Consider the following 12,677-nt stretch of genomic DNA (forward strand, 5'->3'; position numbering starts at 1 on the left):
TCAAGAAGCTAAAGATATAGTTACTTTCCAATCATGGCGTACAAAACACATGCGAAAAATCTTCTCCTCATTTTCAGTTATCAGTTTTATGACCTAGGATGATAAATGTTAATCAGTATATGTACGCGGCTATGCCAATCACATGTTTTAAAATATAGTTCCCAGACAAGAGATAAAAAATAATTACGAAAGAAACATTTCCACATTTTTATTCAAATGTGTTTATGACCTACGTTAGGATCCCATTTATGACCCAATATGTTAGGATCCCATAGATATGCACGAATCCTTCGATACTTTCATTTAAGCTCATTGCTCTTCAATCATCACGTCTGAAAACCATTCTCTTCCTTTACCCTCACCTGTGTTTATGGTGTGTCCTAGAAGCGTCACACGACGCGGTGGTGTGGGGCGCAGTGGTGGCGGTGGTCTCGCTGGTGGCGCTCGGCAGCGTGGGGGTGGCCATACCTCTGGCCCTGAGGGGCGACCTTAGCGCCGACCTCTCACAGAGGATGCGCACGGCCGAACTGCTGCTCAAAGAGACTCCTCTTATTGATGGGTCAGCAATAGGATTATATCTTACTTTCAGGAGATAATTTATTGAGACAGTTTAATTATATGCTTTTCTTATTTAAATGTGTGCATCCACTGCATCATGAAACTTCTTTTAAGGATTTATAGAAGCATGTGGTTTGGTGTGTGATTAAACGCGAGTTTTCATCACGATCGAATTAATAGCAGAATAACACGTTGACCTGGAGCATGGGAAATATATGAAGAGTTTTCATCACATATTTTCGCCTAGAATATTATGATGTCTACGTTTGTTAAGAAATTCAGCTCAAAATGGAAATCTTATAATTATATCTTATAGAATAAGACGGATCCCTATATATGAGTGGAACGTCTATTTAAAAGATTTTTGCCTTGGGTTACCCAGTTAAGTAAAATTCCAGGTTTTTCATTTATTTTATTGAAAAATAAAAAAATATTATCTTAATTAAAGAAGCTATGATTTTAAAATTTCTATTCATTTGAAAAAGCATTTTGAGCCAATTTGATTTGAAGCCTTATGTATAACACACATATCATTGTTTACCTCAAAAAAATAAAATGTCCTTTTAGACATTATCAAATGTTTAATTAAAAAATGCAAATACCTAACCTCATAAGATTTATATAAAAAGTATCGAAGCCTTGCTTAAGCGTTTTGTAATATGCCTCTAAATAACAGTATTTCCCGAACCCCTACGTGTAGCACAAATGAAGATATCATCTTTACTTCATCTCTTAAACGAAACTTTACTCCTATAGATAAGCTAATGGGAGTCTGGTCGGGTAATGCGGTGCCTTACGATAGAATCATCCCACATCATCACAGAAATCCCACATCATCACAGACGATGATAACGAAGCACATCACGCTGAAAGACTCATAAATGTTCGGCAATCATTGCCGCCTAGTGGCGCTGTAAAATGCGGCGCGCAGACGTAAACACGCTCGGCTTTCGGAAAATTATGATGTCGTCCAGAGATAATCTTCAAATGGCTGATTTAGAACTTTGGACCTGCCTTGGAAAAGTTCCTTATGATGGAATATTTTTTTCTTAGGCGCAGCAGTGACAAATAAGAATATAGAATGTTATACAGGACTTAATGTGTGAGGATTAAAGCAGTTAAATTTCCATCTATACTACATAATTTGTCGCTCATGCTGTGAGTAGCTATAGCCTGGTAAATAGACATGTCATAATTAGAAAACAAGGTAAACCACTGCAGATTTAAAAATGTGTAAATCTAAATAAAATGTAAAATGTAAATGTAAATCTAAATAAACTCGCGGATAATAATTTTCCCTGAACCGGACTCATGGATTGGACTGCTTCATCTCCAACAGTCACAACGACCTGCCGTGGAACGTACGCAAGTTCATGCACAACAAACTGCACGCTTTTAACTTCACTGCAGAGCTGAGCAAAGTGCGCCCCTGGTCCAGGTCCTCTTGGTCACACACCGACCTGCCCAGAATTAAGAAAGGACACGTGTCGGCTCAGGTAAAAAATTCATAATGTGTGCTCATTTATTAGGTAAAACTTGAAAATTAACTAGAAATAATTCCTTTGACTTACGTAACATTCAGTCTAAATTTGTAGATTAAATTTTTGCTTATGAGTTTTCCCTAATGTAAATATTTTGCATAGGAAGTTCTACAAGCCCTATTCAGAAAAATGATTGCACGATCGATTTTCGGTCAAAATTAATGCTGTCTACGTGAGTGCTTATAATCAAGGCGATGACATTAATTAGCTGGGAATGGAAACCGACTTTAGATAAGAAAAAAAATGAGAAATTCTCTGGTGGCTAAATCCATTCTAAGCGCTCGTAGCATCGTTTAGTCATTCCGAAATTCCACGAAAGCTTTTGACTTAGAAATCTTCACTTCAGGCCAGGCCTGCTTAAAGTTTAATGGAGTAGTTTGCCGGAAGGGACAAAACCCGAAGCCGCTTCTTTAAAACTGCATTTTCTCAGCCACAGTCTTGAATAGACTTGATAAGACCTTATAAATCTCAGGTCGACTTGAGACCGTCACCTGGAACATGAATACGAGATAATTTCACGGAATCGAGAACTTAATTTAATGCTCTGCTGTGCATAATTAACTCGTTAATTGCAGATCGTCATAAATAATTGTCTTCCTAAAAATGTGCAGGTGCTCAGTATGCCTAACGGCTCAAGTATAAACGGATCACGTATTTAAAACTGCAGTTTCTCTTCTGAATTTATTTTTTTTTGCAGTACGGCCAGAAGTTTAGGCAAAAGAACGTTGTTTGTTGTACCGTTTTGTAGGTAGCACTAACTTTTCGGATCTCAACTTTTCCGGAGCTTTGTGATTCAGAAAACTTTCTTTTATAAAATCACTTACTAGCTTAGCTTTATAACGCGCTGTAGCCACTTTATTGTTATTATTGTTTTTTCCGCCCTGTTGTTTTTTTCCTAACGAGCACGGAGAAATTTCATGTAATAACTATTTAATCATTTAAAAATAAATAAGATAAATAAAATTTATTATGTCAGACTTTGTGCGATAAAAACGAACATTTTCACCACACAAAACTTTTGCCCCGCAGTTTTGGGCCGCCTACGTACCTTGTGGGTCGCAATTCTTGAACGCTGTTCAGCTCACCATAGAACAGTTGGACCTCATCAGAAGATTGGTGGACCAGTATCCCGAGCATCTTCAAATCGCAGTCTCCGCCGCCGGTAAGTCATTATTACATTTATTTAAGTTCTTTATATTTTCCCCAGCTGCTCTGAATATAGCTGATATATGAATACAGGTATATGAACGTAGCAGCTCACAAGTGAAAAATTGATTTAGTTATTACCTTTGGCAGTGCCAATTTTCTTGAAAAATTTAGAATTCAACACCCACAAATCTATAGATCGAGTTTACCGAAATTAACGTCTGTGTCCTAATTCCTTTCAATTGAAACTTTCTCGCAAAAACTGCACAGTTCTCGTCAGTCCTAATCAAATCATTCGTTTCATTAATTAAATGGAATAAATGACTACGAATAATGTGTAACTACCATCACTACCATCGTTATTGTGGCATGAGCAAAAGCATATAAAATCCAAATCGTAAAAAAGAACTTCTCCCGGTGCAACTGAAGTGCCTATGATGGCGCATGTAAACTTGTCTTGCTGTATATTATGAAAAGTTTTCCCGTTGACGCAAACATCCGCCCATCCTGTAGCCTGGGCTCTCACCGTTCCATTAGGAGCTAGTCCACTTCGTCGAGCAGTAACAATAACTTCAAAAAACTGAGCGCTTCCTGTGCTTTTCTTTTACAGAAGTGGAGACAGCGTTCCGGCAGGGGCGGGTGGCCAGTCTCATGGGCGTGGAGGGCGGCCACGCCATACAGAACTCGCTGGGCGTCCTCAGGGCTCTGTACGAACTGGGGGCAAGATACATGACACTTACGCACACCTGCAGCACGGCATGGTGGGTTATGTTGGTGGTGTGGTGGGTTATGTTGGGTGGTGTGGTGGGTTATGTTGGGTGGTGTGGTGGGTTATGTTGGGTGGTGTGGTGGGTTATGTTGGGTGGTGTGATGGGTTATGTTGGGTGGTGTGATGGGTTATGTTGGGTGGTATAGTGGGTTATGTTGGGTGGTGCGGTTGGTTATGTTGGGCTGCTTGGTGAGTTATGTTGGGCTGTGTGGTGAGGTATGCTGGATTATGTTGCGAGGCATGTTGGGTGACATGTCGAGCAATGTTGTGCCAGATGACATGGTTGTTATGTTCATTAAAGTGAGTGATGTTGCATGGATGAGGCTAGACTCACTATTATTGTTTGACGGTATAAATTAAGGAGAAATGTGCAGTGACAAATTAATTATATATTGGTGAAACTTCGCGGGTTTGTTTGAAGTCGGGCCCAGTTGATTTCAATAGACTATTCCAGCGTGTGTTCATATTATTTTCGTTTTCAATTTGAAATTTGATTCATAGTTGTCGAAAAGCAAAGCGTAAGATAACTACGTGGGAGAGCTGCACCAAAATATTAGTTTTATTTTTTAAATCAGTAATCAAGAATTGAATTAAATATATAGACTGTAAGTTACAGTTTTCACATTTCAAAACGAGAGTCAAATAAAAGTTCCATGTTAATTAAAGGTTTTTAATAACCATTAATTAGGTATGAAATTTATTGAAGGCATTCGTGTTCGCAGGTTTTTAAAATATCAGTAACTAGAGTAGTGAGTAACAATTAATTAAAAAATGAAATTACATTTTAATTTTATAATGAGATAAAAAGATGATTTCTTTTATTACGTTTTAATATTCTTCAATTTTATTATTGTAGATCGGATTCAAGTTGACATGTTTATGTATGACGAGTCTCAAGTTAACGGGATTTGCAATAACTGAATAACAATAAACAAAATTATAGACAAAAAAAAATGCGAATGCAGATGCTCCACAAAATAATGAGCTTTTTATACAAATGTATAAAATACGAGTAGCAATACGAATGCATGAAATACGTAGCATGATAATCCCGGATTAAATTTTTTGGAGTGGTGCTTGAGTCAAACAAATCCTTGATACCAGTCATGCAAGATGATCACAGAATTTTCCATTCATCTTGTATTTAAAATAAGGATTTTCCCACAAAAACTCGCCAATACTTGAACTCCCTCTTCCATTAAGCCTTATATGGTAGACATTCATCGTGATATTTCACTTCCCTCAGGGCCGAGAGCGCCCGGCCATCAGAAGCCACACCCAAGGATCCCTCAGTTCCTGACGGACTCACTAAATTCGGCAAGGTGAGTGCTGATTCTTGACTAGAAAACCATTTTGAGGTTCAGTAGCAAGTTCATTCAAAATTAGGAATTTGTAATGTAGCCTTTATCAAACTATTATTCGTGTAAAGTATTATTCGTGTATACTATTATTCGTGTGTATCTTCTCCAGAATCAAATAACCGTTTCACCTGTAAACTCAATCTCCAAAGTTAAATTTCGACAAAAGAATTGATAAATAAACAAAATTGATTCGAATTTGCAGAATATAAAAAAATGCATAAATTTGGCATCGGTATTAAGACATGTACATTGGTATTAATATAGCCACTGAGTTTTTAATTGTAGAAAAACGTTGCTCTTGTTACTGAATAATATTCTGAAAAAAATGAAGAAAAATTACAGTTCTTTATTGTATATTCACGGCGGTACAAATTGTGCGGTGTTAGGTACAGCAAACTGCCAATTAAAGTTGCAATTTTGTTGCCTGAGCTCACAGCAAATAAATGGTTTCAAACTCTGCTTTGGCATAAAAAATATGGTATATGCGTAGAAGTCTCGATTTTAAAATTATTTGGAATAATTATTGAGAGATAAAACGTTTATTTAGCCAAACCTACTTATCTGCACGGTTATTAAAATAGTTGTTTCGTTGGTCATGTGTTCAAACATTTACTACTTCTGGAAATTTTTGGGAAATTGGGTATATGGTTTCGTTACATTTATTTTACCATGAATTTCATGGACCAACTCAGTATTTTCATTAATTGCGTATCGAATGAATCATAGTCTCCATCAGCGGTCATACCGAATCAGGTTTCTAAACTCATTTGCATTAATAATCATGATTGTGTCCTGCGATACTGATTCTGTACTCAAAATTGCCCAGCCTATTTCATAACTGTTCACGCTACAAAAATCAACAAAAATTTAAAAAATAAACACTTCTGAAAGTACGCAACGAGAGTAAAGCATTCTGTGTTTGCAGAAATTAGACGATCGCTGCAAACTGGTCTATTTATTGAGTATCGTACAGAGCTTCGATCGCAAAAATTCTTTTATTATACACACATTAATAATTTTTATTTACTGATTTTACCTTTTGTATTACTTTCCAAGCAATTTACGAGCATTAATATTCATGTCCAGAAACGTACAAAATGAGTATCACAGTGAGAATTAATTTGTTTAATAAATGATTTGTTTGGAAGCAAGTGAAGCGAGTGACAGCATTCACTACTCAGATTTGCATAGAATCCCTTGAAGCTGTGATTGATGTTTACGCGCGTTGTTTTACTTTTGAAGCAGATGGGAATTTTTTTTAATATTGGGAGGGATTTAATATTGGCTTCTGGAGTGGAGGATGAAAGGCAAACCGACTGGTTTTTGTATTCAACACGTATAATTCGAGTAGCATTAGTCGTCATTTTAGTCTCGCCTAGACTGGTTATTGAGACTTAAATACAGAAATTCTCAGTGTGCATTAGGCGAATATCAATTTGTTTTCATTTTTCATAACATACTCTCTCCCTTGTTAGGCAACGCATCACTCAGTTCATCAAAACATTTATATTGTAATGAAAAATATATAAATTGTTTATACTCACATTGCAGCGAAATTGTTTGATAAGTGTGGCACGATATTCATACCAATTACGACGTCTCATCGACTTCAATTAATCATTTTCTTAGATATGTTCTGGACTTAATAATTCTTAGTTAAATTCTGAGTTTAAAACAATTTTAGTATCCGGTATGCCTTTTATATTTTCTTGCAGCTCACTGATCTCTTGTAGAATGACGAGTCGTGATCATTCATGCAACAGCAAGGGTCGATGGAACTATAATTGGTTATGCTGCTGCGCGTTTGCTGCATCTCAAATGAAACATTAGAAATTGCTCCGCTGATAATGGAAATAAATGCTGCTCTAAAAACCTGACTTCAATTGCCAGACGTGGTAATTGTTGCCTTGCGTATAGGCTGCGCTTGAAGCGCTATTTGCTCTTAAATTTCTTATGAAATTCATAAAATAATGCAAATTTACTACTTAGGCATAATTGATATGAAGCTAGCAATCAACAATGGTGAATTACTCCTGCAATCTTTTATAGTGTGGTCACAATTGAGGAGAGCATGATGTTGCAAACACAAATATAGACTGAAGTTTTTTAAGCAATTAATCAAAACCGTGAACCATTATTATTGGAGACAAGAATTAATGTAGAAACATTCTTAGCTAATAATAGTTCATTTATTCTCTCAGAAATAACAAAGTATATTATTATCGCAATAGAAGACGGGAGGACAAATATGGGGGATAAACTTGACTATTTTTTATTTCAAGCGAATATTTAGAATTATAGGTATATTTTTTTAACATAATACAAGGATTTTAAAATTCGTTCATCGAATGCAATGAACTCTGCAAGTTTATACTTGCAGCAATTGGTTTCTTCTATTTGAACAAGCATGTGGAGCAATCACGGTCCACTATCGAGTGCGGTTCACTGAGCTCATTGAGCTTCGCTGGCAACATTTTATTTGCTGACCTCCTCTCTCTGCCCCAACCTTTTGCTTATTGCAGCCTTCTTTGGCCGCTCTTGGTTTAATCGCTCCAAACGATCACTCTTTTTAGCGCATTTTCTCATTTATGGAAAAAAGGCCCTTTTGTTCTCGTAATGTCCGTCCGTGACGTGAAAAAATGCACTCTGTCACTCATAGCAGTGAGTACTGAGTTATATTTTGTAACCTTTACTGAATTAACCTTGAATGAATTTTCCTTTATAAGGTTTTCAGGATCCGAACTATAAATAGTTTATTAATTTCCCGGCTCTCAATTTGAACTTCAGAGCTCAGCTGCTCTAAATGATAACAAAACTATAACTAACTTGTATGACTTTTGGCTGGGCATAGAATACAGAAATTCGGAGTGTCGGTTGTCTTTCGGCACTGACGGTTGGGGCTGTCAGCTTAGGTTGAATTACCCTAGGATTATTAACAATTTGATGACCTATACGTTATGAAAAAATTCGGTTATAATAATCAGAATAGTGATATGCAAGAACATTAGAGTTATTTTACTTATTTTCTTTTGCCACGTGACATGACTACTCATAATTGGCATCCAATCATAAATCCAGAGATTTTAGAATTGTGGCAGGGGCTTGGGGATAAGCTTGGGTTATGCTTGGGACAAACCCACCCGAATTACAGCTGGATTGCGCCCATTGTTGCGGTTTCGTAGATTCGTAAGCAGAAAAGTGCCGATTGGTGGCCGGGACCTTCCTCATTAGATAATATCATAGATATTATTAGATAATATGTAGGGCCCTAGAAGTACAATAAAATATTACGTCGTCCAGACCGTGGTGCGCGAGATGAACCGCCTGGGCTTGATGGTGGACTTGAGTCACACGTCGCAGGCGACGATGCGGGCGGCGCTCGCCGCCTCCAAGGCGCCCATCATCTTCAGCCACTCGTCGGTCTACGCCCTCTGCCCCAGCCCCAGGAACGTGCCCGATGATGTTATCCGACAAGTGGTGCGTGCACGTTAACAATCTATTTCAGAGTTTGTAATCATAAATTGGAAACAGGTTGTTAACTATAAGATTATTATTATAAATTTGATTGTGTATTATAACTAGCGTTTCATTAATATTATTTGAAAAAAAAAAAATTAGTGTTCAAGGACTCAGTCAAATGGGTCAAGGATTTTCGACAGTCAATTCACAAACAGTACCCTACGCTTATTTATGGTACGTTGATTTAACAATAGTAAATTACTTGAGATTTTGAAATTGAACTATTATGCTAGGTTTCAATTTATTCTAACGATTTGCATCTCTCATGGAGAGATTAGTGAAACCATGAATCTCTTGTGCAAAAGTGAATATAATCTGTCGGATTTTAATATTTTTTCGAAACACTGTTCCGCAAATTCATTCTCTGTGCTAGCCCTAAACCGTTTTCTCGTATGACAAGTTTCAATGGATTTTCAGATAACTTTTTCTAACTCTTAAATGATTTATGTTATTTTATTGAAACCTATATTTTGCTACGTTATGGAGAAAATAACCAAGATTTATTCAGTTTTTATGAACGACAGGCAGCTAACGGCGGCATCATCATGGTGAGCTTCTACTCGCATTTCCTGACCTGCGGCGAAGAGGCTGAAGTTAGGCACGTCGTCGGTGAGAAAATCAAAGCTTGAAATTACCTTAAGGTTGTCACATAAGTTTTTCAATTTCACTGCCTCCTTATTAATTGTCTAAGTGTCATAAATTAAAGTGTATATGTCCGCCGGCTTCTATTGTTGGCTTTCGCATTGTATATAAACTATATGGGCAGTCATGAAAAGAAAGATATCCGTTTTTGATCAAAAGAAGCATTACGGAAACTATTTAGGCACAATCAAAAGAAAGTTTGGAGAGAATTTCTTAGAGGAGTATTTATTGTCTGCAATTTCAAAGCGGGTTTGACTTGAATATTTTTCATAATATAGACAAGCGTTTCCAACGTTTGATTCACTAGTTGATCGTTGGTAAAATAATCATTAGTTCACAGTTAATGAAATTAAATTCGTTTCTAATGTCTGATTTTCCCTGTATTAATTCAGAATTTGTATTCTTCCATCAAGAACACATCAACTACATTCGAGAGGTTGCGGGTGTGGACCACGTCGGCATCGGAGCTGACTTCGACGGCATTAACAAGTAAGAGTGCGACTAACTGTCAAAGAATTGCGACTCCTTTAGTGACACATAAATCCACTCCATAAATGTTTGCAAAAAATTATATGTTTACTATTTGAACGCCATACATTTTTGCTTTGGATAAAAATAAATCTCATTGAGCTGAACTGACCGACCCATTTCATTGCACACAATCGCACGCAAATATTTGTGGAGGAAGTCATGGCCTATCTAGCCCAGCATACAAACGTAATTCGAGGAGTGGAAAGTTGTCACTATCTAGGCAACTTTAGCACCACACTGTCACTAAGTCTGGCATCTAGAACGCCTCTTTGTTTCCCAACAGATTGCCCAAAGGCTTAGAAGACGTGTCGACATATCCACGCTTGTTCGCCGAACTTCTCGCCGACCCTAAGTGGTCTATCGAGGACCTCAAGAAACTGGCTGGCTTGAATATCTTGAGAGTCATGAAGGAAGTCGAGCAGGTAAGACCTGTAACTTGGACACAAGTTATCGTGGAGATGGTACTTAATTGTGTGCTAGTGTGAGTTAATTGAGAGCTATTGTGGATTAGTTGAGTTCTATTGTGGGTTAGTTGAGTGTCAGTGTGGCTTAGTTGAGCGTCAATGTGGATTAATTGAGTGCCTTGAAATGTGGTTTAATGGTGTGCCAGTAAATGTGGTTTAATTGAGTGCTGGGATGGATTAATTGATGTGATAGTGTTGTAAAATTAAGTGCCTGTGTGGGTTAGTTAATTGAGAGCCAATGTCGATTAATTGTGTGGCGCTGTGGGTTAATAATTGAGTGCCAGTTGGAGTTATCATGCAACGGATGGCTTCCATTCACACCAAGTGGCGTGCGATGGGCCGTCAATGACTCCCAGCAGTGTCGTGATGTCTGACAGTTGGTGCAGAACCTAAATAGACATGTGAAAGATAAGAATAAGAGTGTGTGAGGAGGAATTATTAAGCGAAAGCTAAAAATGGACATAATAAGGGAGGTGGTAAGAAGTGATTTTGATAAATTTTAACTATAAGGGCGTCTTTATATTGCAGTTTTTATAAAAAAATGTTGTCGACTTTTCCTATCTGTGACAGATACTCGACGAAGAAAAATCAGTTAAAATTTTTCCTGATAAAATACAAAATTCTCTACTGCCTCCATTTATCTTTCCCAAGATCCACTGCCATGCAGGCCACAATAATTGATTGTTTTCTCTTGCTTACTGCAGGTGAGCGCTGAACTCAGAAGTAAAGGAGTCACTCCGCACGAAGATGAATTGCCGGCGTCTCAGATGCTGAAGCCAAACAATTGCTCCTATGTTTTCGTTAAGGATTAAACTTTCCACAGAATATTTATTTTATGGTCAATTTTAATCCGCAGGCTATTGCGTGAGGGTGCATTTTCTGTACCGTTTGTGTGAATACCGAGAAAACAAAGAACTTCTATTGCCCAAGTCATAGAGGCTGGGAATAATCTGAATGGCAAGATTGCTATTAATCTCTTACTGTGTTAAGAAAAGAATGTGCACAAAATGTAGCCTATTTTCTCTAATTGTTGTCTGAGCTTTTCTTGGCTGTCTTTGTTAGATGTTCTACGGCACAGCCAATATTTATTACGTTATACAGTATTTTGAATGTGGAATGTAAAATATTTAAACACACGAAAATAAACGAAAAATAAATCGTAACTAGTTAATTACGGTTCTTGGCATTGGCTAATGCCGGAAAATATACAAGAAATAATATATATATTATTATATGAATACATAATAAGTTGTTTAAAATGTATTCTTTAAATTTTAACTTTTTAATTGTTCAGCCAGCAATGCGTCGGTTTTACATTATTTCTTAATATCTACCTCCAGTTAAGTTAGTTTAGTTAGGCGTTCTATGTTTCAAAGGACTGAAAACACCATTAGTGATGCGAACTTTAGCTAATATGACAATTTTTAGTGTAAATTTTGCTACCATATTGATATAGCGGCTTTAGATATTTGTAGTTTCTTCAACAACTTAATCATGAATTATGACAGTATTTCCCTATAGCGAAAACCGACGGTTTAAAATTAATGATTAGATATTTATAAGTAATAGCAAAATGACAGAGAAAATGTTGTTTATATCGCTCTGAAATTAAGTACCTATTCTGTATTGAAGTTTTCATTTATTCTCTTTTCTCATTTGAAGTCACGAATCGGGAATATAGGTTGGCGTGAAACCACAATTTCAATCGTTTTAGGATGTAGTCAAAATAATTATATTATCAGTAAGATCAGATGATTTTTCACACGTCTCTAGCTTTCAATTGGGAGAAAAAAAAGCATGTGAGTTACGTCACGTGAACTCAAATTGAATATTTTTGTTCAATTGAATATTTTTTTAAAGCGAATTGAAAATTTTAAAGCAAATTGGATATTTTATTGAATTTTAGAGCAAATTGAAAATTTTGAAGCAAATTGAATATTTTATTGAATTTTAAAGCAAATTGAATATTTTTGCGGTCCACGCCTCCCATGGGTACCACATCAAAACACAATATTCCGGGCCACGTCTGCTGACCTGCTGGGAAGGATGTGGAAATATTGAATGAATTCCGGAATTTTGAATGGAATCTTTAGGCAGCCCTGGGACTCGACGGCTTCGCTTTCCANCCATTCTTTACACGTCTCCA

General features: G+C 36.9%; 1 protein-coding gene across 1 annotated transcript; it reads left to right on the forward strand.

The window, feature by feature from the left end:
• Window positions 1–384: 384 nt before the first annotated feature.
• Window positions 385–11,733, forward strand: LOC108668254 (dipeptidase 1; the record flags this gene model as incomplete). Its single annotated transcript, XM_018155436.2, has 10 exons — window positions 385–559; window positions 1,898–2,054; window positions 3,129–3,261; window positions 3,856–4,006; window positions 5,261–5,336; window positions 8,676–8,852; window positions 9,419–9,503; window positions 9,950–10,025; window positions 10,351–10,489; window positions 11,236–11,733. Coding segments are annotated over 10 exons (1,277 nt in total), but the record flags the coding sequence as incomplete, so codon positions are not given.
• Window positions 11,734–12,677: the final 944 nt, after the last annotated feature.

This window comes from Hyalella azteca, unplaced genomic scaffold (assembly GCF_000764305.2).
Source record: "Hyalella azteca isolate HAZT.00-mixed unplaced genomic scaffold, Hazt_2.0.2 contig555, whole genome shotgun sequence".
NCBI classification, from domain to species: Eukaryota; Metazoa; Arthropoda; class Malacostraca; order Amphipoda; family Hyalellidae; genus Hyalella; species Hyalella azteca.